Source organism: Bufo bufo, chromosome 4 (assembly GCF_905171765.1).
Source record: "Bufo bufo chromosome 4, aBufBuf1.1, whole genome shotgun sequence".
NCBI lineage: Eukaryota > Metazoa > Chordata > Amphibia > Anura > Bufonidae > Bufo > Bufo bufo.
This window is the reverse complement of record NC_053392.1, coordinates 335,127,839-335,154,491: the sequence shown is the minus strand read 5'-3', so window position 1 is coordinate 335,154,491 and position 26,653 is coordinate 335,127,839. Positions and strand designations below refer to the sequence as shown.

At 46.1% G+C, this 26,653-nt stretch overlaps 1 protein-coding gene across 2 annotated transcripts in view; it reads right to left on the bottom strand.

Annotated features, from left to right (window-relative positions):
• AFG1L (AFG1 like ATPase) overlaps positions 1-26,653 on the bottom strand; it is a 112,650-nt gene that overhangs the window by 53,742 nt on the left and 32,255 nt on the right. For both annotated transcript variants that reach the window (XM_040428850.1, XM_040428851.1), the window contains exon 6: positions 6,264-6,363. In XM_040428850.1, coding sequence (XP_040284784.1) covers positions 6,264-6,363 — 100 coding nt within the window. The remainder of the gene's footprint in view (positions 1-6,263; positions 6,364-26,653) is intronic.

Below are 26,653 nucleotides of genomic sequence, written 5' to 3'. Positions count from 1 at the left end.
AGAAGACTGTATTGATTAATCTTAAGAGGAGATTTTTACTATCATTTAAATATGGTGCTAATTAGAAAGGTAATGAAGTACAGCATTCTTCTCCAATTTCCAACTATCAAGAATATCTTATCTGCAGAGTTTTCAAAGCTTTTCTTTGAAAACTGGAAGAATAAAAAAAAGGGAGATGTAAAAACTGGGATGTTTTCACACAGCACCTATGCAAATCCTATTGTTTAATGAACATTATGAACGATCTGGGTTCACCACATGGAAACTTGCTATCTTTTAAGTATGTTTTCTACACGACGGTAGCCAAATACTGTCACGGGAGACAGAGTGTTTATATCTTCAAGCCTTAGTTTCATCTCTAAGGGACTGAGAACCTTAAAACTCTACACTGGAGAATACATTTTTAAGGAAAATGAGTATTCTTCTAGAAAGTGCAACTACTTAATATTGACAAATCTGACCATACTTTTCACAAAACATAATGGATTTCCACCAAGATACATTTTTAACTGCCTTACAAGTTGTACCGTCTGTTAAAAGGGATCTCTGTATATATAGGACTCAGACCACGGGCAGTTGCACAGAAGCCCAATCGAACTGTAAGGCCTAGGTTACATAGATTCTTTTTGTAGCGCAACCGATTTTAAATCTTGAATTGCGGTCCAAAGGAATATACTGAGTTGAATGCAATATTGTAGTCAGTAGCAGTTACTCAATAGTACATTCCAGACCTCTAAGGGTTACATAGCATCATAAATTAATATAATGCTTTGCAACCCCGTCAGTGCTGGGAGGTCAAGACGGGTGCTCCAATGTGTCGAACTCGCCTGCGCCGTGCCGTTTTCCCAGCACACAGGGCCGGCAGGAGAAGACAAAAGGCTGGCCTGTCAATCAAGGATGGCAGGGCGTGTAATAAGGTGGGAGAACTGAGCTTCTAGGAGCAGGAGCAAAGCCCCCCCCCCCCCCTCCTATAGGCTAATTTGCGTATTACATAAGTAAGAATTGTGCAGTAAGGGGGGCACCAATAAACATAACAATGGCAGAGTTAGATTCTGCTGACATTAGCACATGGCTAATGTCAGCTAGTTTAGGAGGGTTAATTCTGGTGACAGAAACCCTTTAAGGTGGATATACCGTACATGGCCCGATTGATTGTCGGGCAGATTATCAGGAATGAACGTTCCTGCGAACACTTGCTAATGACCCATCTAAATGTGCCACCAATCTTGTTCATCAGGTGGTCCTGTCATTTGTGCAGGCACCTAAATTATTGTTTCTGGGCACCATATTGTGTTATCTAAACAGCGATCTGCTGCCCAGAAACAATGCAGCTGTAAGAGGATGAGCGATGGCAATAGCGACCCCTCGTTCTCATACAGTGAAGGCGATCGCTGCATGTTAATGCGACAATCTCCTTCACTGAACGAGCAGCCGACTGTTGGGAAGGAACGCTTCCTTCCCGACAATCGGATGTCACATTGTGCAGTGTGAACCTGCCTTTAGCTTTGAATGATTAATAAAGTATTTCTGGGCACAGACTCTTGTCCTATATCTTACAGTGAAGGGACAGAATATTTTGAAATGAAACAAGAGGTTTCTAATAAGTCGTTTTGTTGTTGTTTTTTGTTGCCCTTTTTTGTCACTCCCCCCAGCCTTCTATTTTTACATCATAGAGTTACATAATGTAAAAGATACAACGATGGACACTAAATAAAGAAAGACTGAAGCCCTGATTTAATCAAACTGGTTTTGTCTTGATTTTGGAGTAAAATAAGTCAGTTTCCGGAATCCAGCTGTTTTGTGGGTGTTCCTATGGAGCATGTTAGTTTTTGGCCTTATTTATCATAGGAAAAGTTACAAAGAATTCTCTCAATTGCACTCCACTCCTGATTCGCCATTGGTATAGTAGGTCAAATCAAGTCAGACTGTAATAGTTTGCCTATGCTAAATTTACCAAGTGCTTTGGGCAGGGCCGGCGTCATAACCCGGCATCCCCGGGCAAGTGCCGGGGCCCAATGCTCCTGGGGGGGCCCACTGAGCTGCTATGAGCACTTCCATCAATACAGATGGGAGCTCTCACTGCTGTCATTTCACATACGCAGTACCCCTCTGGTGGGCCCTCTGAGCTGCAGAGACTCAGGACACGCCCCCTCTACACAGGACAAGTGCTGCCTGAGGAGACTGGAGAGAGACCGCACGGCTGGAGCTGGAGCAGAGAAGTGTGAACACAGTCTGTGAGTGAGTCTGCACTGTGACTGGCTCTTCTCTGTGGGACAGAAGGAAAGGGGGGGACACTGCTGCTTCATTCTATTTAGTTGTGTTACTGTTTTATTAAGCTGATTGTCTCCATGACACCTGCCCCCCCCCCCCCCCATATCCTGTCCTATATCACCCTCATGTAGCCCCTGCTGTCTCCTTTCCTCCCTCATGTATCCAGGGCTCCTGTCCCACCCTCCTATCTCCTATTGCTGCCCTGCACAGACCTCCTGCCACTACTTGTATGAATCCCCCTCAGAGCCCCTTCAACCTACTTGCTGTGTCCACCCCTCCTGTCCATCCAGGGCCCCGGGCCCCTGTCTCACTCCTCTGCCTCTCATTATGGTGGCATCTGAACCGCATTCACCATAAGGACCTTCTAACATCACAGGGTCATGTGACTGTGCCCCCCACCCCGTACTGTGCCCCTTTATACCCTGCATTGTGCCCTCTTACCACACTCTGTGCAGTGCCCATAGTCATTCCCTGTACTGTGCCCTCTTATACCCTTTTATCCGGTCACTGTATGGTGGTTTTATCCTTGTATGGCGGTGTTATCACTATATGGCGGTGTTATCACTATATGGCGGTGTTATCACTGTATGGCGGTGTTATCACTATATGGCGGTGTTATCACTATATGGCGGTTTTATCATTGTATGGCGGTGTTATCACTATATGGCGGTGTTATCATTGTATGGCGGTGTTATCACTATATGGCGGTGTTATCACTATATGGCGGTGTTATCACTGTATGGCGGTGTTATCACTGTATGGCGGTGTTATCACTGTATGGTGGTTTTATCCTTGTATGGCGGTGTTATCACTATATGGCGGTGTTATCACTATATGGCGGTGTTATCACTATATGGCGGTGTTCTTACTATATGGCGGTGTTATCACTATATGGCGGTGGTATCCAATAACTGGATGGCCATAACTGTATCCCTTTCTGCCCACACCACTTTTTTTAGACCTGGCATGAGCGGGAAAAGATACAGATTGCGGTGTTAAGGACCTTTGCGCCACATCTGTGTCAGAAATACGCCTAATATAGACGTATTTCTATATAATAAATGACCCCCTAATCGTATGATTATTCGGGGGGTGGGGCTAATATCTTTATATTATATAGATTCTAGTGTATTATACTGTGCCCTGTATTTCCCAGTAGAAAATGATCCTTGGGAAGCACAGTCCTCATCCCTGACCACCAGGACCAGGGAGCACTCTGTCAGTACATGGCGGCCTCCCCTCTCCGCCATGCTGCTCCGCTGTGTACTGGTGCTTATTATGACACTAGGGCTGGGTTCACATCACATTTTTGCCATCCATTTAATGCATACTGAAAATGTATGCATTGACAGATGCCTCAGACTGATGCCGTACAGTGACTTCCGTTCACCATACAGTTCCATGGTAAAAAAACATATACGTTAACGTATGCATTTTTTACTTGACTCTGCAGGATACAAAAACGTGGAGTGCTGCACATGTGTATACATCAAACCGATAGGAAAAACGTAATGTGAACACACGTTGGGGGGGAGGGGGGCGTACTAAATTTTGCTGTGGGGCCCAGTCAGTTCTAGCTCCATCCCTGCACATCTCCTTCCCTCCTCCAGGCCTGGCTCACTGCTGCAGCGGGCCGCTGTAGAGAAGGAGCGCAGGGAGCTGCGGTTAGTGAATGACAGGACCACCAGCTCCCCTGCAATGATAGGTATGTGAGGGGGCCACTGGGGGGTCATTCATCACACTGTGAGGGTCCCTTACACAGTATAATGACTCCCAGTGCCCCCCATTTAGTATAATGATCCCCATTGACCCTCCATTTAGCATAATGACCACCAGAGCCCCCATTAAATATAATAACCCCTCGTGCCCCCTCCATACAGTATAACCCCCAGTGTGGGGGCGACTGGGGGTCATTATTTTGAATGGAGGGCCACTGTGGGGTCATTATACTGTGAGGGCCCTTTACATAGTATAATGACCCCCAGTGTCCCCCATTTAGTAATGATCACCAATGACCCTCCATTCAGTATAAATACCCCCAGAGCCCCCTCCATACAGTATTCCCCCAGTGTGGGGGCTACTGGGGGTCATTATTCTAAATGGGGGCGACTGGGGGTTATTATTCTGAATGCAGGGCCACAGGTGGTCATTATACAGTGGGGGGGGGGGGGGAATTGGGGGTTCATTATACTGTGTGAAGGGCCACTAGTAGTCATTATACTGTATAGGGGCCACTGGGGGTCATTATACCGTGTAGGAGCCACAGGGGGACATGTCAATGTAAAAAAATGCCTCATGGGGGCCCACTGGGATTTATCGCCCAAGGGCCCACATGAACCTGGAGCCGGCCCTGGCTTTGGGCCACTTTCATAAATCTGGCTCACAGACCATTATCTTTATGCAAATAGCCAAATATAAAGACAAACTTCAATATGTCACCCGTTGATAAATCAGGGCCTGAGAGCCTGAGTCTTTTAGCTTTCGAAAACTGCATTGAAAACCTGAACATAGAAATCCCAGCAGGAGATGTGCTACCCACAACAATGCAAACCGTACAGGGATGAACGATCCCTATGCTTATCTTCTAGCACATATGATGGAACTTGAGATGGAGCCTCCAATGCAGATGTGAGCACAGTCTAAGTAGGACTCCTAAAGGCTATGGACACCTTTTTTTTATAATTGCATTTTACTCATTTTGGGCTAAAAATAAATTTTAAATTGGTCTTTATTAAAAATATTGAGCTGTTCTGTCACAAAAGGTTAACTGTTTTTCTTGCTGTGTGAATCCTACTTTGATTATTACATTGTGCTGGTCATCTAATAACCCTTATCTCTAATTTACTAAGAGGTCATAAACACTTATTTAAAGGGTTGTCTAACTTCAGCAAGTAGCATTTATTATGTAGAGAAAGCTAATACAAGGCACTTACTAATGTATTGTGATTGGCTTCCTTTGCTGGCTGGATTCCATCACATTATACACTGCTTGTTTCCATAGTTACGGCCACCCTGCAATCCAGCAGTGGTGCTCATGCTTGCACACTATAGAAAAAAATGTTGGCCTCTCTGGTGCAAGCCTGGCCGAGTTGTGGGATTGCAGGGTGGTCGTAACCATAGAAACAAGCAGTGTATAAGGAGGCAATATGGACAATCACAATACATTAGTAAGTGGCTTGTGTTAACTTTCTTTACACAATAAATGCTATTTGCTGAAGTGAGACAACCCCTTTAAGTCACATTCTTATCAGTAAGATAAGGATTGATGTTTAATGAGTGTTTATAATTTGTGTTGAGCGAATCGAGCTTCGTATCATAGATCCGAAGTTGATTCGCTCAAAACTTCATTTTAGTTCTGTACGGAGACCCGTCTCCATACTGCATTAAAATGTATGGGCTCAGGCGAGTTGAAATTAGTTATCACTGAAGTCTTGTGAGAGATAAGGAGCCGTCAGCTGAGCTGCCTGACAGAACAAAGTGAAAAAAGACAGAAAGCTACTAGAGAATGTCAAAGCTAACAGAGAAAATGGCAATTTTTTTTTAATAAAGACCAAATGAAAAAATTATTTTTAGCTCAAATTAGTACAATGCAATAAATAAATAAAAAATGCCCCCAAAGGCGTACATAGCCTTTAAGTGTCGCATCAAAGATATGATCACCCAATGTAGAGTGTTTGCTCATTCATCAGGTGATTGGCAGCAGACTTATTTACATAGGGCAATTATCAGGAATGTGTATTCCTAAAAATAGTGGTTCCTAAAAATTGCTCTGAACCTTGGCCTATTTAAAAGGGCATTTCTTTCTTACGAGTCCTATCAAGATTTACTTTGCTCTTTACATAGAAATCCTGCTCCAAATCATGTAAACCAATATATCACAGAACTCAGCTTCTCTCCCATTATCATACCTTGCAGAAATTACCAGAAAGATTTGCTTTAAATTTACTTTCTGGGTGTCAAAGTTAAAAAACAAATGCATAAATAAAGTTTACCCTCTGGTGGTCTGTTGGACGTTGCTACAACAACAACTCCATTTTTAAAGAGGTTTTCAAAAAGCTGCTTTAGGATCATGGCATCAGCAATATCTGTAACCTGCAGAAACAGAATAAATTCAACTTTAATTTTCATGCAGTAAAATGTGCTACGTAGACATTTGGAAAATTAAAGCCACGTTATACTATAAATATAACACACCATAAAAGAAAACCTATGAGTAAAGATTCATGTAAACATTGATTGAAACTGCCAGACTTTTTTTTCTGAAGCATCAAGTAGATGGCCAGGTGCTTTTGCAATGCTTACCTGGGGCCACCAGTATGCACCATTGGAAGAAGTCAAGCCGTGGCAGAAATCTGCAACATAGACTTAAAGTCTGCACCATACGTCAAGTTACATTTGGATTAGGGGAGAATTTACTGTAAAATTATTTTCTACACAAAAATCGGGAACATTTTTGCTATCTGTGGACATATTCTTAGGGTGGCTTAAATGAGGTTTTCCCGGTGTTTAATACTGATCATCTATCCTCATGATAGGTCATGAATATCTGATTGGTGGAGGTTCAATACCTGATAACCAGCTGCTTGATGATGCAGCTGATCAAGTACAGCGACGTCCATTGGATACCCTGGTATTGCAGCTGGTTGTGCATGGTAGCGCAGCTCAGCCCTATTCAATCTAACGCGCTTAGGCCATGCGACCAGTGAACATGACATCATTGGCCTCGGAAGAGGCTGCAGCTGAGCACACATTTTCTTTCTTTCAGTGCGGATATTGACCTGCAGTGCCGATTTTGACTCTTTTCAAGGCAAGGATGAGATCTGCTGCAAAACTGCATCAAATCTGCACCAAAAACTAAAACTTTGCTGCAGATCTCACCATTCCATTGGAAAGGGTGAAATCAGCATAGAAGAACCCCACAAAGGATTGACATGCTGTGGATTTCAAAATCCACACTTTGCTGGTACTCTATTACGTTGTAGTTTTTCTGCACAGAAAAAAAAATCTGTAATGCGTGCAGGTAGTCTTGCATGCATTCCTAAAAATGCTTGTTCCCAATAATTGCCCCAATCGTTGACCCGTGTAAAAGGTCCTTTCACCCAAATTCATGTCAAATTAACATGGACTGATTTTAGTGAGAAGCAAACAAAAGAGTCTGCAGAATCTGTGAAAACCTAGACGCTGTAACAGAAAAGATGGAAAAAATGCTTTTTAGTAAAAAAAATATAAAAATAAATAATATATATATATATATATATATATATATATATATATATATATATATATATATATATTCCAATGCAATAATAACAATCCCCCAAAGTTGTCCCTAGCTATTAAGTCAGCTTTATGTTGAGATGTAACTGTTGAGAACATGTAAAAGTGATTAGTAGAATATTTTTTATTACAAAATCTGTTATGTTTACACCATCATATCAGGCTAAGCTAATGCCCATCACTCATTCAAAGAATATAAGTGCTTCCTTCACAAAGTCGGGATAAACATTCGGGTGATCCGTTTAATTAGAGCCAACATAATGAACACCACAAAACAGGAATGTTATTTTGCATTCCTATTGTTCTCTAGGTATTAATAGTGAAAGATGAGAAGATACTAGGTTACAGCACTTTAGTCAGCTACTTGTCCTCTGCGGTTGAGTGGAATCAAATGATACAGATACTATTATAGGGTAACTGAACAACACAATTCAGCAGATGGCCTATCTGAAATACATGGAGCCAGAGCCATATTATTATTGTCTAAAACAATCGTTCATAGTCACTTCCTCAATAGACCTTAACCTGTAACCTCCCAACAGCCCTATATGCTGCACAAAGGAAGTGCACTTCAAACAAACACCAAGCACACCATTTTCTTTACTAAATGAAGACATACGCATTAGAGCATTTACACTGATTAACTGCATCAATGCCTCTGTAATATTCAGAATGCGGACGAGTATACCATTATGTGTGTACACCTGGTAACACTGGTTTTCTTCTTCTTAGTGTCTGTACTCATTATTCACATATTGTGAGTGGAGAGATGAGGGTGGGAGGGTTATACACAAGTATTTAGAGTGTGAAGGTGCTCAAACGCACCCACTTTCCCAGGTTTTATGTCAGTCAATTGAAACATGTGGTTTCAATATTATGCATTAATTTATTTTGAGCCAACACATAAAATTTCTATTTACATGTAAATGGTAGAGGAACATACGCCACCAGCACTTCTACTCAATGCGAGTTACAATACCCCATCTATACCCAGAAATGCCCCCTCACAATTTTTAAAATACCCTTTTATCTGGATTTTAGTTAAATTATATATTTTTTTTCACAATTTTGCAATAAATCACAGAAAACATGACTACACTCAGAGAGGATCTTGAAGAAGCCTTTCTTTTTGAAACACCAGACATTAAAACGTACCTGAGATTTCAAAAAAAGTTTGCATAATGGCTGTGCGTCTTTGTATAATCATAACTGTGAAGGAACAAGGCTCCAGATGGCGACCAAAATGGTCGCCAATGCGACTTAGAATTTACAAATGGCGACAAGACTTTTTAGTCTTGTCGCCATTTGCGACTAGACCCGCCGCAGCTCTGCAGTTGAATACAGCAGCGGGCACAGGAGATGATAGTTCTCTGCCCCGCCGCCGATGTTCTTCTCAGCAGCGCAGTGGAGAAGGAGTCTCTCCCTCCCCCCTGTGCTGCTGCCGCCGCCAATAAGGAGAGACGGGAGGGGGAGGGGAGGGGCTGTGGCCACTGCGCCACCAATGAAGATAACTGACCTGTTAATACAAATACAGGAGGCGGGTGCCGGAATCAAATAGCCGGCACCCGACCTCTATGACAGGGAGCTGCGATCAGCGGCAGTTAACCCTTCAGGTGCGGTACCTGAGGGGTTAACTGCAGCGGATCGCAGCTCCCTGTCATAGAGGTCGAGTGCCGGCTATTTGATTCCGGCACCCGCCTCCTGTATTTGTATTAACAGGTCAGTTATCTTCATTGGTGGCGCAGTGCGCCCCCCCCCCCCCCCCAACACGCCAGTATAAAAAACATTGTGATGAGCACAGTGATGTCACCACAGGTCCTTTGACAGGTCCTGAAGAAAGAACAGGAGACCGGCAGCTACGCGATCAATTGGAGGAGATGAGTTTATTTTTTTTATTTTTTTTAACCCTCAATTGACCTTATACTAAGCATTCTGTATTAAAGAATGCTATTATTTTCCCTTATAACTATGTTATAAGGGAAAATAACACAGTGAATAGACTTTTATCCTAGCAACCATGCGTGAAAATCGCACCGCATCCGCACTTGCTTGCGGATGCTTGCGATTTTCACGCAGCCCCATTAACTTCTACGGGGCCTGCGTTGCGTGAAAAACGCACAACATAGAGCATGCTGCGATTTTCACGCAATGCACAAGTGATGCGTGAAAATCACCGCTCATGTGCACAGCCCCATAGAAATGAATGGGTCCGGATTCAGTGCGGGTGCAATGCGTTCACCTCACACATTGCACCCGCGCAGAAATCTCCCCCATGTGAAAGGGGCCTAAGGGTGAATAGGACAAGGGTTCCAGCCCCTAAGGGGGCTAATAGTAAGTAAAATAAAATAAAAAACACAAACACTAAGGGTACTTTCACACTTGCGGCAGTGTGATCCGGCAAGCAGTTCCGTCGTCGGAACTGCCTGCCGGATCCGCCGATCTGGATGTGACTGAAAGCATTTGTGAGACGCATCCATCTCTCCGCTTTGCACGAACGAATCCTTCTCTCCGCTTGTCATGTGGACAGACTGATTCTAAATTTTTCAGTTCAGGAGCCAATGGCTACTAGGTATTTTTTCTTAGTCTGGAGCACTAAGGAATGTGTGTTTTTTGGGCTTCCCTAAAGTCTTTTTCAACCATATTATTCCCTGTTGCAGCTGCACAGCTAGATGCAGTTCACTAAGAAGCAGGGGTCATATCCCTTCTGTGAAATCTGCCAGCACTACATTGCTGTGATGTCCTTTCCCTTACTTCCGACTATGTTTGTTTTCAGCTCCAGAGCTCACTCCGATCACTGAGCAGATAACACTGAGCAGCTAATCACAGCTTCCTCACTGAAAAAGCCGGTGAGGCAGCTGCTGATTGGCTCAGATGGAGGTGATTGGTGCTGTGTGGGACAGCACCAATCACCTCCATGTTGACAGACAGAGGGACGGCATTTGGAGTCCTAGGGAAAAGGTGCCCCAGGACAACAGCTGAGGCAGCCCTCCAGCCCTTATGGACCACTCCCCCTTAGGATTATCAGCCACAAATTCCTGAGTTTGTGGGCAGCTCAGGAATTGTCACGGTACCTTCTGTGACAGAGGTAAGAAGAACGGAGAGACTGACTGCACGTGAGGTTAACTGATAGTCTCTTGATTCTCAGTGTTGTGGTTTGGTAATGACCACACCTCTTGACCACGGGCTGCACCTGACAACACTGCATTCCCTACTTAGTTTGGTCTCACACTTCATACCATGCGGTTGATATTCTATGCTTGGATTTGGAAGAGTTGGTGTGTGGACCCTACCTGTGTTCCTGCTCATCCATTTTCTATAGGATAAGTTGTACTGCTCTTTGTATTTGGGTTGTTCCCCTGTGCTTGTTGTTACTAGGCCTCAGGGAGACGCTGGTTCAGTCATCTGGAAAGGAACCAGTAGTCTCATTCCCTGCCACTACCTAGGGCATTTCAGGGCTCCTAGGGTCTAGGTTCCAGCGTATGTATTTTCCCACCTTCAGGGTCTATACATACTGACAGGAGTCAGGGTCAGGTTTATGGGCTTCCTAGGAGGTGACCTTTTCCCTCTCCCTAGCCTTGAGGCCTAGTTCTGTGTCCCTCCCCTCCCCTGTTTTCGTGACAGGAATTCAGACTGTCGATTTTGTAAATTTAATAGTAGCCCAAACAAATTTATATGCCCAGAAATTTATTTCCCAAAATCCCACATCATCATTTGCTCCAGCACTGAAGTAGATGCCAGTAAATGCTAAAGAGATTAATGTCATTTTATATAGGCATTGTAAAAGTCCAGAAATTAAGACAGTATTGGAGTACATGCTTTGTACCACACTCCCAATTTAAACGTATAGCCATGACCCAGCCATAATTCAAACCAATTCAGAATTTATGCATTACAATTGCAATGCACAATGCCTGCCTGAAAATTACCTGAGATTTGACAGTCTATTTACAATTAGGCCTGTCCTCAAACACTTTAGCATCAGGTTTGCTGAGGTGTACACCCCCAAAAAAAAAAAACTATGTGTAGATGAGTCCCTTATACATTTTTAAGGAGGGGGGGGGGGGGCAGAATTCTGCCAAAACATGCCCAGCTAAAGGGCAAGGTATGGCATTAAAATGTATAAGCTGTGCAAGAGTACCTCCGGGTAAAGCCGCATGTTCCTAGATTATGCATTGAATCCCCAGAATGCCCCCGTCCTAGACGTTTGTGAGACTCAGTGCACTCACTGCTCGATCAGGGTTACCACCTGTATATAGGACAATTTTAATAGTACAGGCGTTTTCAGATGCCCATGAGGTTTATCTTTTTATTGTTTATTTATTTTTTATTCCAGGGAAAAGGGGGGGTGATTTGAATTTTTATATTTTGTAAAAACGAGATTTTTGTATAACTTACCAGTAAAATCTCTTTCTCGCTCTTCCTTGGGGGACACAGGAAACCTTGGGTATAGCTCATCTCCATAGGAGGCGTGACACTAAGTGAAAGACTGTTAAGCCCCTCCTCCAGCAGCTATACCCTCAGCCTGGAGCGAGTGACTACCAGTTATGTGCCCAAGTAGTTAAAACAAAGGCAAGGATCAACCAAATTAACACCAACAAGTCAAAACTCCCGTCAGGGCAACCAAAACAATGGGTGGGTGCTGTGTCCCCCAAGGAAGAGCGAGAAAGAGATTTTACTGGTAAGTTATACAAAAATCTCGTTTTCTCGCCCAATTCCTTGGGGGACACAGGAAACCTTGGGACGTTCAAAAGCAGTCCACAAATAGGGAGGGACCACAACCCAAGAAGAATTAAAGCACCATAGGCATTAAGGCACCACCGCCTGCAAGATCAGGCGGCCCAAAGCAGCATCCGCCGATGCATAAGTGTTCACCTTGTAGAACTTGGTGAAGGTGTGCAAAGAAGACCAGGTGGCCGCCTTACACAATTGTTCAGCCGAAGCTCGATTTCGCTGAGCCCAGGAAGCCCCGACCGCTCTGGTAGAATGAGTGGTAACACCAAAGGGCGGTTCCCTGCCCTTAGCACGGTAAGCCTCAGCAATAGCCATCTTGATGAAGCGGGCAATAACCACTTTAGATGCCGCCAGCCCCCTGCGCGGACCCTCCGGAACCACAAATAGAGAATCCGAGCGCCGAAAGGGTCTAGTTACATCCAAGTAGATCCTCAGAGCCCTAACAACATCCAGACGGTGAAGATCCCGTTCCCGAGGATGAGACGGGGACGGGCACAGAGAAGGAAGGACAATATCTTCATTCAGGTGAAAAGCGGACACCACCTTCGGAAGGAAATCCGGAACCGGGCGGAGAACCACCTTGTCCGGGTGAAAAACCAAGAGGGGTTCTACGCAAGAAAGTGCCGCCAATTCAGACACACGCCGAAGAGACGTGATGGTAACGAGGAAAAAAACTTTGCAAGACAACAAGCGAAGGGAAACCCTGCGCAGAGGCTCGAAAGGAGAAGATTGGAGAGCCGTCAGCACAACATTAAGATCCCAAGATGGAACGGGAGCGCGATACGGGGGAGCATAGTGAGCAACCCCCTGAAGAAAAGTCTTAACTGGACCGAGCGGAGCCAGAGGTCGCTGAAAAAGGATCGAAAGCGCTGAGATCTGACCCTTTAGGGTACTGAGACCCAAACCCAAGTCCAGACCAGACTGCAAGAAGGATAAAATCGTGGGGAGAGAAAACCGAAGGGGATAAACATCTAAGGTCTCGCAGAAATTCAAATAGGCCCGCCAGGTTCGGTAATAAATCCTGGACGATGCCGGTTTACGCGCACGAATCATGGTACGGACCACGTCAGCAGAAAACCCCCGCCGCGTTAGGACCGCGGTTTCAATAGCCACGCCGCTAAACGTAGCGACCCTAAATGCTGGTGGAAGATCGGCCCTTGAGAGAGGAGGTCTTCTCTTAGAGGCAGAGGCAAGGGGGCGTCTGCCAGGAGCAACATAAGGTCGGCGTACCAAGGACGACGAGGCCAATCCGGGGCTATTAGGATCGCAGGCGTGCCCTCCGCCGCGATCTTCCGAAGGACTCGTGGAAGAAGAGGCAGGGGCGGAAAAACGTAGAGGAGAGAGAACTCCGTCCAGGGAAGGACGAGCGCGTCCGCGCCGTAAGCGTCCGGATCCTTGGTTCTGGCCATGAAGGTGGGGAGCTTGTGGTTGAATCTGGAGGCCATGAGATCCACGTCCGGACGACCCCAACGGAGGCAAAGAGACTCGAAGACGTCGGGGTGCAGAGACCACTCGCCCGGGTCGATCGTCGTCCGGCTGAGGAAATCCGCCGCCCAATTGTCCACTCCCGGGATGTAAATGGCCGAAATGGCTGGAACATGAACTTCCGCCCAGCGAAGGATTAGAGACACCTCCCTCATTGCCGCCGCGCTGCGAGTGCCCCCTTGATGATTTATGTATGCCACAGCCGTGGCATTGTCCGATTGGACACGAACAGGGTGACCCTAAAGCAGCGAAGTCCAATGCCGGAGTGAGAGGAAAACCGCCCTCAGCTCCAGAACGTTGATTGGCAGTTTGGACTCCGATGGAGACCAAGTGCCTTGTACAGACCGAGGAGGAAACACCCCCCCCCCCCAACCCCGCAGACTGGCATCGGTGGTAATCACCAACCAAGTTATCGGTAGGAAGGACTTCCCTTGGAGAGGGGTCCGTAACCACCAGAGTAGAGAGGAGCGAACCTGGGGGGGGAAGGGGAAAGTGCTGATCCAGACTTTCCTGGGACTTGTCCCATGCGGACAGAATGGCAGTCTGAAAGGTGCGGGAGTGATACTGCGCGTAGGGGATTGCTTCGAAACAGGACACCATCTGTCCCAAGACCCGCATGCTGAACCGGAAGGAAGGACGGCGGTGGTTCAGAAGGCTCCGAACCGACCGATGAAGGAGCTGGCGCTTCTCTGACGGAAGCCGAACCTCCGCTGCATCTGTATCCAGCAGCATCCCCAGAAAGATCAGTTGCCTGGATGGAACAAGAGCGGATTTGGGAAGATTGATAATCCAACCGAACCGGCGTAAGGTTTGTAGCGAGAGGTCCACACTGGCAGATGTCAGTGACAGAGAGGGTGCCTTGATAAGGAGATCGTCCAAATATGGAAGAAGAAAAACTCCCCTGGAACGAAGTAAGGCGAGGACAGGGGCTAGGACCTTTGTGAAAACGCGAGGGGCCGTCGCCAGCCCGAAGGGGAGGGCAACGAACTGGTAGTGCTCGGACCCCACTGCAAAGCGCAGAAAGCACTGATGACACCGAGCGATTTGAATATGAAGGTAGGCGTCCTGGATGTCGATAGAGGCCAGGAACTCCCCTTTTTCCAGAGAGGCCACCACCGACCTGAGAGACTCCATCCGGAATCGCTGAAGACGAAGGAAACGGTTTAACCGTTTTAGATCCAGAATGGGACGAACCGAGCCTTCTTTTTTGGGGACCACAAAAAGGTTCGAATAGAACCCCTTGAATCTTTCTTCCATGGGAACCGGAGTGATGACCCCTTTGTCCAGAAGGGTGCGAGTGGCAGTAAAGAAATCGGCCGCCCCTTGGGGATCCCGGGGAACCCGGGAGCGAAAGAACCGAACTGGGGGGAGGGACGTAAACTCGAGTTTGTACCCGGAAGACACAACTTCGAGAGCCCAGGCGTCGGAGACGTGCGCGTGCCAGAAGTCCCTGAACAGGAAGAGACGTCCCCCCACCCGGGCGGGTGGGGGCGCACCTTCAGGTAGTGTTCTGCTTGGTCGCGGGAGGGCGAGCAGGCTGTGACTTGCGCCAGGAGGACTGGGTCCGAAAAAAAGGTTTCTTACGTCTGTCTTGGACAGAGCTAGGGGATGGACCTGAAGAGGTGCGAGGTGCGGGAGCCCTGCGGGAAGACCTGAAACGAGAAAAAATGGGACGGCCTCGAGTGGTGGTCCTAGTCCTAGATTGAGGAAGATGCGTACTCTTCCCCCCCGTGGCTTCGGATATGATTTCATCCAAGCGGGTCCCGAACAATCGAGAACCAGTAAAGGGAAGGCCAGTAAGAGACCGCTTTGACGTGTAGTCCGCCGTCCAAACCTTTAACCAAAGCTCCCTCCTGGCCGAAACGGCCAGGGCAGACGAACGGGCTATGAGAGCCCCCGCATCAAGGGATGCTTCACAGACGAATTTGCCGGCTTGAACGATAAGTTGGGCTAGAGCACGGAGGTCCTGAATAGGGACGTCGGATTCAAGCTCCTGATCCAGCTGAGAAGCCCACTCTGAAACCGCTTTTCCAGCCCAAGCGGAAGCAAAGACCGGCCGGAGGGCGGAACCGGAGGCTGCAAAGATACCTTTGGTAATGGCCTCTATACGGCGATCCTCAGTGGATTGTAAGGAAGAGCCATCAGCAACGGGAATAGCCGTGCTTTTTGCCAAACGGGCCACCGGGGGGTCGACTTTGGGTGGTGACGCCCAGTTTGTAATGCAATCCGCCGGGAATGGATAACATATCTAACTTCTTAGGCGGGGTAAAACGGGCATCAGGGCGGGCCCAGGCCTTGGAAACCACCGACGAGAAGTCAGTGTGGAGGGGAAAAACTGCAGACGTCTGTTTTTGGCGAAAAAAGGAAACACTGTTTTTTTCAGAATTAGGAGGATCATCGTGAATCTTAAAGGTATCACGAATATTGTTAATAAGATGGCCCACAGCAGAAGCCAGTTTTGAAGGCAAGGCCGAGTCCATATCACAATCTGAATCAACTAGTTTCCCTTCAGAGGGCATATCCTGTATCGAGGAAGGGCCCGACTGAGAGCGCACCCTTGGGGGTGATACTGAAGCATCCGAGGATGATAGGCGCTCCGCCCTAGACCGCTTCTGGGGTTGATGGGCTCTGGAGGTGTCGCCTGGAGAGAGGGACTCAGACGGGTCAGCTAAGATAGCGGACCCGGAGGGCCCAGCAGGGGAAATATCCGGCTGCGATAAGGGCAATACCTCTGCAAGGCGGCCCACAACGTTAGAGAGGCTGACCACAGCCTGGGAAAGGGATCTAGCCCAGTCAGGGGGATCCAAGAGGCCAGGGGGTGACACAACAGATGGCGGACCCTGTAATGGGGCTTTGCAAGCCGAGCAATGCGGGTCAGACTGCCCTTGAGGGAGGGGCGCCTTACATGCGGTGCAGGTGTGATACCAAGGACCGGCCGGTGCTGAGGGGTCAGACATGTTGGCTGAAGTAATATAAAAGCGTCCAGGCCAGAGGGCTGCAGAGCTAGAAAGGGTCAACAGTCCTACCAGGTCACAGTGGGAGCGGACGACAACAGCAGCGACAACAGCAGCGGCAACAGCAGCGGCAACAGGAGCGGCAAATCCTGAGGTAAAACCTGAGGTAAAAACCTGAGGTAAAAACGATCTGTCCTGAGAGCAGGCACGAAGAGGAGGCGGGGCCAGCGAGGAGCGGGAAGAAAGACGTCCGCCCCCCCGACTGAATGTCTAACATGTACAGGAGAAGCGGAACGAAGCTCCGCCCCCCGCCGGAACTTTCTCGCGCGCGCGCGATTCAAACAAATATGCCGCCGAGAAAATATTGCCCCCCGACCACCTCCTTATACACCGGTGGCGAATGACACACCGGTAGCCGGCAAGAGAAGTCAGCCAGCAGCTGAACACAGCGGCAGCACTGGCCGAGATAACAAAAGGCGGCCCCACAAGGCCGCAGCACCTGAGGTAAACTTGTGCAGTAAACCCTCCCCCACGAGCACCGCTCCGTCCTGCTCCACACACAAGGGGGGGGAAGCCGACAGTAAGCCTTGTAATGTGACAAGGCTAGGCAGAGGGAACACAGAAGATAAAACCCTAACAGGGGGGGGGGGGGTTGGAACGGCTGCATAGCCACCTCACCAGTCGACGTTTTAACCCTCAGTCCATCCAGCAGGGACGCCCCTTCAGCCACTGGCACCGAAGTGGCAGGGAGCTGGAGAGGGGCTTGCAGGCGGGCGACCCTTGTGCTGGCGGGATGCAGGGGAGCTGGGCTGCCCTGGTCCTCCTTTTCTTCTGTGGGGGAGGCAGCAGTGCGGATAGCCGGCACTGGCGCTGCTCAACCCCGGGAAAACAGAGAGGTCTTTGCGACTCTGTTGTCCCTGTTGAAAAAAGGAAAAAAGTTGAAAATAATAAAAAGAGAAAAAATAAAATCTTTAGCAAAGACAGCTCTGCAGTGCAGAGAGTGTCTTGCCTCCTTGACACTAAGCAAAAAACTGGTAGTCGCTCGCTCCAGGCTGAGGGTATAGCTGCTGGAGGAGGGGCTTAACAGTCTTTCACTTAGTGTCACGCCTCCTATGGAGATGAGCTATACCCAAGGTTTCCTGTGTCCCCCAAGGAATTGGGCGAGAAATAAAAAAATTTTAAGCAAACCTAGGAAACTATAAACGTACAATTATTAGAGTGCAATTTGTATTTTTATTTATTTATTAAAACAATATATATACAGGGTTCAGTATATTCCAATGCAGTGCTGCCACCTGCCAGCCAGCAATGGAATATACTAGTAATCGACCTTGTACAGGCTGAAGCCTATTATTAGTATGGGCCGCCTTCTGTGATCTCAGCCAGGGGAAGGCAGCCCGGACCAGTAAATCTGCACTTTGGGTTTTAGCACTCTCTAATGCCGTGGTCACATTTGACCATGGCATCTGAAGGGTTAAATAGCTGCGATCAGCATTAGTGCTGATCGCAAACATTAGCCCTGAGTGTCCTCTGTTTAAAACAGCAGGCAACCGTCGGCTGTGGCACCTGCTGCACTCAGGAGTGGAAGCCATCATTAAACCCTCCCTTCCGTCATATATGTACGGTGCCTGGACTTAAGTACAAGAGGGATGTTCTAGTTCTGACCACAGTTAATGGTAACAGCACCTCCCCCTGCCCCTGTACAAGATACAGCTACTGGCGTACCCAGGGAGAAGTGGAAAATGAGAGTGGCTCTAGCTATAACAGTCAATCACACTAGCAATACTCACACTAAGGCCTCATGCACACGACCGTTCCGTTTTTTGCGGTCCGCAAACCACGGATCTGCAAAAAACGGAAGCCGTCCGTGTGCCTTCCGCAATTTGTGGAACGCAACGGGCGGCCCATTGTAGAAATGCCTACTCTTGTCCACAAAATGGACAAGAATAGGACAGGTTATATTTTTTTTGCGGGGCTACGGAACGGAGCAACGGATGCGGACAGCACACAGCAACACATCTTTTGCGGCCCCATTGAAGTGAATGGGTTCGCATCCGAGTCACAAAAACTGCGGCTCGGATGCGGACCAAAACAACGGTCGTGTGCATGAGGCCTAATGCTCCCTAGGGCCAGGGCAGGTGAAAGGAGGGTGCACCCCTTCTTCACTCAGAGCACACTCGGATGTTGGGGCTTCTGCCTGATGGTAATTGGGGTGCCCTTGCTGTTGTAGGTGAGGTGCAGATGCAAAGCAGAAAGTGTAGGGTGCAATGCCCAGAGTATGGTGCAGGAGTCACTAACCAGCCTGGATGTAGAAAACAAACATCTCAGTTTACTAAAGTGCAGAATGGGAGTTAAAGTACAGCCGATATTAGCTTTTATCAGCTAATACCTTACTGGCCGACTCCAATGCTCGGACATGCAGATTCTGGACCTTCTTGGCTCTCTCCTTTGTTCTCTTTCTTGAGTACTGTAGAAATGGTGAGGTCTTTCACTTAGTAGATAATCCTCAGAGGTGATTCTCTGGATCTTTGGTCTAGTCCTGTGAGGAGTGAAGCACATGTAGCAGTCTCCTCTCTCCACCTCTACTTCCCTAGACTGAATCAGTGGTGGATCCAGGCTCTACAACCTAACTGTGTTTTTTCTCCTGTTCCCCCTTATGGGGTGGTATTCCAAATGGGGTGGAATTGGAAAAAAAATGCAATTCCTCCACCGTTTTACGGTTTTTGTTCCCACGGCATTTCGTTTGCGGCAAATTTGACCTATGCCCTTCATTCTCTGGGTCAGTACGATTACAACGTATAGGTATAGGTTTTTTTTTATGTCTAAATAGTGTAAAAGTAAATTTAAACTTTGATACCGTATTTTGCGCCCCATAAGACGGAGGAAAATGGGGGAAAAATGCCCCTGCGTCTTATGGGGCGAATGCTGACATTTTTACATCGCAGGCTGCGATGTATGAGCGAGCAGGGAAGGACTGCACTATACAAATATAAAATGTCTGATTCAATTAAAAGTGATTAAACATGCCCCCCCCACACTTTTAATATTACCATACACCCTAACAGCTTCTGTAGAATGCAGGCAGGCAGGCCCGGGCGGGAGCGTAACTCCCTGATGTCACGTGCCTGCACCGCCTACTTTATGAATAAAGCAGGCGGCGCAGGCACGTGACATCAGTGAGTGACGCGCCGGCCGCCCAGTCTGCCTGCCTGCCTGCGTTGTACAGAAGCTGTTAGGGTGTACGGTAATATTAGGAGTGAGGGGGAATGTTTAATCACTTTTAATTGAATCAGACATTTTATATTTGTATACTGCAGCACTGGAGCGGTGAGGGGGGAATCTGTGGATGACAGTTTTATGGGGGACATCTGTGGATGGCACTGTTATGGGCTGGGGGGTCTGTGGATGGCACATATATAACAGTGCCATCCACAGATCCCCCATAACAGTGCCATCCACAGATCCCCCATAACAGTGCCATCCACAGATCCCCCATAACAGTGCCATCCACAGATCCCCCATAACAGTGCCATCCACAGATCCCCCATAACAGTGCCATCCACAGATCCCCCATAACAGTGCCAGCCACAGATCCCCCATAACAGTGCCAGCCACAGATCCCCCATAACAGTGCCAGCCACAGATCCCCCATAACAGTGCCAGCCACAGATCCCCCATAACAGTGCCAGCCACAGATCCCCCCTGTAACAGTATCCTTCACAGATCCCCCCCATAACAGTGTCCGTCACAGATCCTCCCCATAACAGTGCATCATCCACAGATCCCCCCATAACAGTGCGTCATCCACAGATCCCCCCATAACAGTGCCAGCCACAGATCCCCCATAACAGTGCCAGCCACAGATCCCCCATAACAGTGCCAGCCACAGATCCCCCATAACAGTGCCAGCCACAGATCCCCCCTGTAACAGTATCCTTTACAGATCCCCCCCCATAACAGTGTCCGTCACAGATCCCCCATAACAGTGCGTCATCCACAGATCCCCCCATAACAGTGCGTCATCCACAGATCCCCCCATAACAGTGCGTCATCCACAGATCCCCCCATAACAGTGCCAGCCACAGATCCCCCATAACAGTGCCAGCCACAGATCCCCCATAACAGTGCCAGCCACAGATCCCCCCATAACAGTGCCAGCCACAGATCCCCCATAACAGTGTCCGTCACAGATCCCCCATAACAGTGCGTCATCCACAGATCCCCCCATAACAGTACGTCATCCACAGATCCCCCCATAACAGTGCGTCATCCACAGATCCCCCCCATAACAGTGTCCTTCACAGATCCCCCATAATAGTGCCATCCACAGACCACCATTAGTTCCAAACCCACCAAAAGCACACCTTTTGGTTAAAAACCTAGGTGTGTCTTATAGGGCGAAAAATACGGTAAAAATAAAAATAAATTTGTTTTTTACATCACCATATTCTGACCCCCATAAGTTTTTTATACTTCTGTCTACTGAGCTGTTTAGCGGCTCATTTTTTGCGAGACAATCTGTAGTTTTTATTGATACCATTTTGAAGTGTGCTTGACTTTTTGATCACATTTTATTACTTTTTTTTGGGTAGAAGAGCAGCAATAAAAAAATGGCAAATCGGTCATTTTGACCCTTTTTCAGTTACGCCATTCGCCATATTGGAATTTTTTTAAATATTTTAATAGTACTGGTGTTTTCGGTCGCAGTGATACCCATGATTTTTATATTTATTGTTATTTAGGTATTTATTTTTTAATTGTATGGAAAAGGGGAGGGGGATTTAAACTTTTATATTTTTTTACTTTTTTTTTTTTTTTTCTACATTTTTTGTGATGCTATTGAAGCTCAAACATGAGCCTATAAATTATATTATAATTTTTCATTTTGTTCCATAAGGGATTTTTAAAATGGGATTTACACTGAAAATTGCTCATTTCTTATCCTGAAGAGAAGAGAGGAGTAGTCTAAACTGGGAGAAAGTCATGCGTCCACACTTCTCCATGAGTACTGCACAAAATCTAATAACTGAGAATCAATGGAGGGGCAGTAACGTATTTAAAAGGTAAATTTTAATACCACTGGAAAAAAGATCCAAAAGTCGGAGAACATGCCCCTACAGACAAAAGTACACAAACACAAAAAAGGGGGGAGAAGACACAACTCACAGGACCCCAAACCATAAAAAACAGTAAATCAACAAGTTCGGATCCTTATGCCCAAGTCACAAGGACCTTCTTTGGGTCTGGTGGTGCGTCTTAAAGAAATAAAGGAATAGTCTTACCAGGTTCGGTAGCCAGTCGAGACTGTTCACAGTTAATGACGAGGATGGTAATTCGGATTTTGGGTTCGATACCCAGTTTCACTGTAGCCTCGTCAAGATAAATAAAACGGTCATCAGGGAGGGGAGGCCCTTTAGAAAAGAGAAACTCACCCTATTGCGCCCTACTTCACCTACTTTAACCCTAGTGACCTCCTAACACGGAGTCCGTTCCCCGCAAGGGGTGGCCCCGTCCGGAACCTTGCCCTGATCTGGGATCCCTATAAGGCCCTACCGGAAAGGGACCCGGAGGCTATGGGATAGTGACCCGATCAGGTGCTGGTACAAGGGTATGTTATGACGTGGCCATGATATGTTCATATGTCCCAACGCGTTTCATCAACTGAACATAGCATAATATATAGGGAGATAAATGCAAGTAAGCCTTAAGAATCATCAGGGGACACAGGGCTTTGGGCTGAGTACATATAAGACTGCTGAAGGGCGTATGGCGTAACTCCACAGTGTGACAGTAGAAGCTCCTAGGGCGCGTATGGCAACAATCCCATAGAAGGCATGTAGGGTAGACGTGTCCACATTGTAGTACTGGGTTTGGTAGCCTAACCGAGTGCCAAACCGAGTACTACAATGTGGACACGTCTACCCTACATGCCTTCTATGGGATTGTTACCATACGCGCCCTAGGAGCTTCTACTGTCACACTGTGGAGTTACGCCATACGCCTTCAGCAGTCTTATATGTACTCAGCCCTAAGCCCTGTGTCCCCTGATGATTCTTGGGGCTTAGTTGCATTTATCTTCCTATATATTCGGCGCAGACGCAGTGAGGAAGCCGGCAGCAGGAGCGCGTCCTTCACTCACTGCGCCTGCGCCGAATACTACACGGGACGGTTTCCCGGCGCAGGATTTACGTGACGATGAGGAGAACTCGACAGTCAATCAACGGGACCTGGGTGTGCCAAAGGATGAGTAGACCGAGCATCTAGGTGCTGAAGCAACGCCCCTGTAGCACCTAGAGGCTCATTAGGATATTTTACAAGTCTTTATTTTAAGAGAACAGAGGAAGGCAGGGAGTTATAAAACATACTGTTATGTACTGCTGACATTAGCACATCGATAATGTCAGTCAGCTACATAACGTTATTTCTGATGACAGAAACCCTTAAAGAAAGCAAAAGATACCAAGCACTGGTTTTTCATACCTTTTCAACTTTCTTTTTGTATACCCATTCCCCCATACTCAGATGTCACTGTGGGGGTCTGGGTCTCACTAACTGAATTTATGACTTTCCTTTACAATGCCAACCCTATCTTATTGCTGAGGTGTGATCGGCCGGAAGGCCACTTCAAAGGCCTTGGTTGACATGACACAGATTTGTACATACATACATTAAGGACGAGCGAACTGGTTCTACCGGTTCGTGATTCAGTTCTAATTTTTTAGAAAAGTTCAGATCCACACCAAAACAAATTTTTGGTGAGAGAGAGAGAGAGTGAGTGAGATAGATAGATATATTGTAGGCCAGGTGATACCCCTCTGGGTTTCCAGGAAACATATTCTAATTAGCTTTCCTAACCTTATCTGATACCAGCGGATGTTTGACATGATAATTTGCATATATTTTCCCCAGAGATCAAGTGCAGCGTCGTCTAGCCTACAATAGTCGTCATATATATCAACCGCTCTCCATAATAGAAATGGTACCCACCGAGAGGTTCCCCTTAAGGCCTTGCAACTAGAAAAGTTGTTCTCATCTGCTTTGCTCTGATACAGGGCTTTTGTCCTGAAAGAGTTAGTCGCAGATGTGACGCTGGCTTAGCTATTTTTCTAGCTTTGCTATAGAAGTCTGTTTAAAAGGCTAGAAAACATCTCTGCCAATACACTGTGAAAATACTATAAAAAAATAGCACTCATATGGATTCTTATAGTCCCTGATGTCCCGATGCACCTCAATGGGATGGCTCCTACCTATTCACCTGATGATATATCATGAGTATAGCAAAAACATATAACACCTTTAGCAATTCTATTTCACTATTTTGCATAAACTTCAGATGAACCAGAGAGACCTCCAAAGTAAAACTCAACTGAAAGTGAGACAAGAAAATTACAACACACTACAAAGCTTACACCTATCTCGATGAAACATGCTAGCTAGTTCTCTTTCGAGAAGGACAAGAGTCTGAACCAGAATGTCTCAAGAGAAATTTGCCTTACTTGGTTGACTGGCCTTGTGGGGTACTCTTTGGCGTTCTCTTTATCACTAGGGACACCAAAAATATGCATGAGTATTGTATGCCTGGCGACACTACTCTTGGTTTCTAGGAACAGTATATGCAAATCACATATCTTAATTCTTCTGGCATTAGATATTATATCCCCTCTTTTCTTTTATGTCAGACAAGCTAATTTGCATATCTTTGGCTTTCCGAGAAAGATGTCAAAATTAGCTTTTCTTATAAAACTGAAAAAAATGCTAATCCTTTCTCATGCCAGCCAAATTAAGATATGCGATTTGTATATACTCTTCCTAGAAATCAAGAGTAGTGTCGCCTGGCATACAATACGCATGAAAGTAAGACAAGTTTCTCTTGTCCTTCTAGAAAGAGAACTAGCGTGCAGGTTTCATTGAGAGTTGCAAGCTTTGTGGGATGTTGTATTTCTCTTGTCTCACTTTCAGCTGAATTTTACTTTGGAGGTCTTTCAGGTTCATCTAAAGTTGATCAAAATTGGTAAACTAAAATTGCTTAGGGTGTTGTCTGTTTTTGCTCTACTGATGATATATCCTCAGGTAAATAGGAAGGAGCCATCCCATTGAAGTGAGACAGCAGGAGCTATAATTATACCTATTTGCTGCTGCACAGCAAGTACATTAATAGTAAAGAGAACTCAACAGCAATGTGGGCATGGCATTATTTTCACACAGCGGATTGGCACAGATGCCTTCCTGCCTTTTAAACATGAATATGAAGCAAAGCTAGAAAAATAGCTAAGCAGCATCACATCTGCACCTAGCTCTTTCAGGACAAACCCCCTTTCTTAGAGTAAAGCAGATGAGAACAGCTTTTCAAGCTGCAAGGCCTTAGGGGGAAACCTCTGGGTGGGTACTATTTCTATTATGGAGACCGGTGATGACTATTGTAGGCTAGACAATGCTCCACCTGATTTCTGGGGAAAATATATACAAATTATCACGTCTAACATCTGCTCACATCAAATAGGGTTAGGAAAGCTAATTAGAATAGGTTTCCCAGAAACCCAGAGGGGCATCGCCTGGCCTACAATATTATGTACACGGCATACTAGGGGCAATCCATAATGAAAAAGAACCCCTTAAGACAACGCCTATACTGTATATTGTTGAGGAACATACATTTGTATGCTAGGCTTTGTCTCTTGTTGGTTTGAGACAAATTGATTCGTGTCCGAACCAAATTTTTTTTTTTTTTTAAATCGACGACTTTCAAACAAACCAAATCTTGCCTGGTTCACACATTATATATATATTATATATATATATATATATATATAATAGAAAAAAGATGGGCAGCACTCCAAAAAGTAAAAAAATACAAAAGTCTTATTTTACCCCAGTGGGACATGCAACGTTTCGGCTCTAGACAGGAGCCTTTCTCAAGCCTGTATACACATACAGGAAACACGGTGGGGGGAGGGATCTAGACCCAAATTAATAACATTTGCTGCAGTGCCTCAGCTACCTGGCTCCTGGATAAGATAAACAAGTACATTGGTGTCATTGTAAAATGCTACTCCACATCAGACGCTTGAATTGAGTGACGAAATCCACACTTATACAAGAGCATTATGGAGCAGCTTCAGATAATTGGTGTGCAATTCACGTGTAAACTCTCCTCTTTAAGTCTTATTACAGTTGTAACGATTTCCCCTTTACAGAGGCAACCATTGCTTCCGAACCAGTCTTTGGAAAGCCCTGTAATAACATTTAGATTATATGAGCGACAGAAATATACCAAACTGTCTGAGAGATGAAGAAAAAACACACTGAATACATCTGCCTGTGGCTATAATGCAGTGTTTTGATACTGCACGATGTGAATGCCTTTTGCCTTAGGAGAATAAATTGATTGGTAAAAGCTATCTAATTAATAAAGCAAGAGTCACTTGATGTGCTTGCTTGCCAAATTACTCTCTTTTGATCTTGTCCCCTTACTTATACTGTAGAATTACAGCTCTGTTTCAGAGCAGAAGAAGTAAGCAGAAAAACAATGGGCAACATATTCTTGTAATAGTCTTTTTTAATTTTTTTTATTTTTTTCCTAGTATCTCGCATTCATTATACTGTAGAACAAAAGAGAAGGCTACAAATTACCACTAATAGCAGTCTACTAATGAAGAGAATGGAGAAATTTCATTAGCATTTAAGAGAAAAGATTTATTGTGACCTGGAGTTGCTTTCTATTATGACTCACTTAACTAAGAAAAAAAAGGGAAAAGAAAAATCTAATAGTTAATTTACATGTGTAAGTGCCTGGGACACTGTCATCGACTGATTGGTACAGAGCCACATAATGAATAGCAAATATAAGCACATATAACCAGTAATTAGCGTTGGCACAAAGCATGTGCATGCTGTTAGAAATTTAAAGGTTTTCTTTGTTTTTAAAATTTGTTATT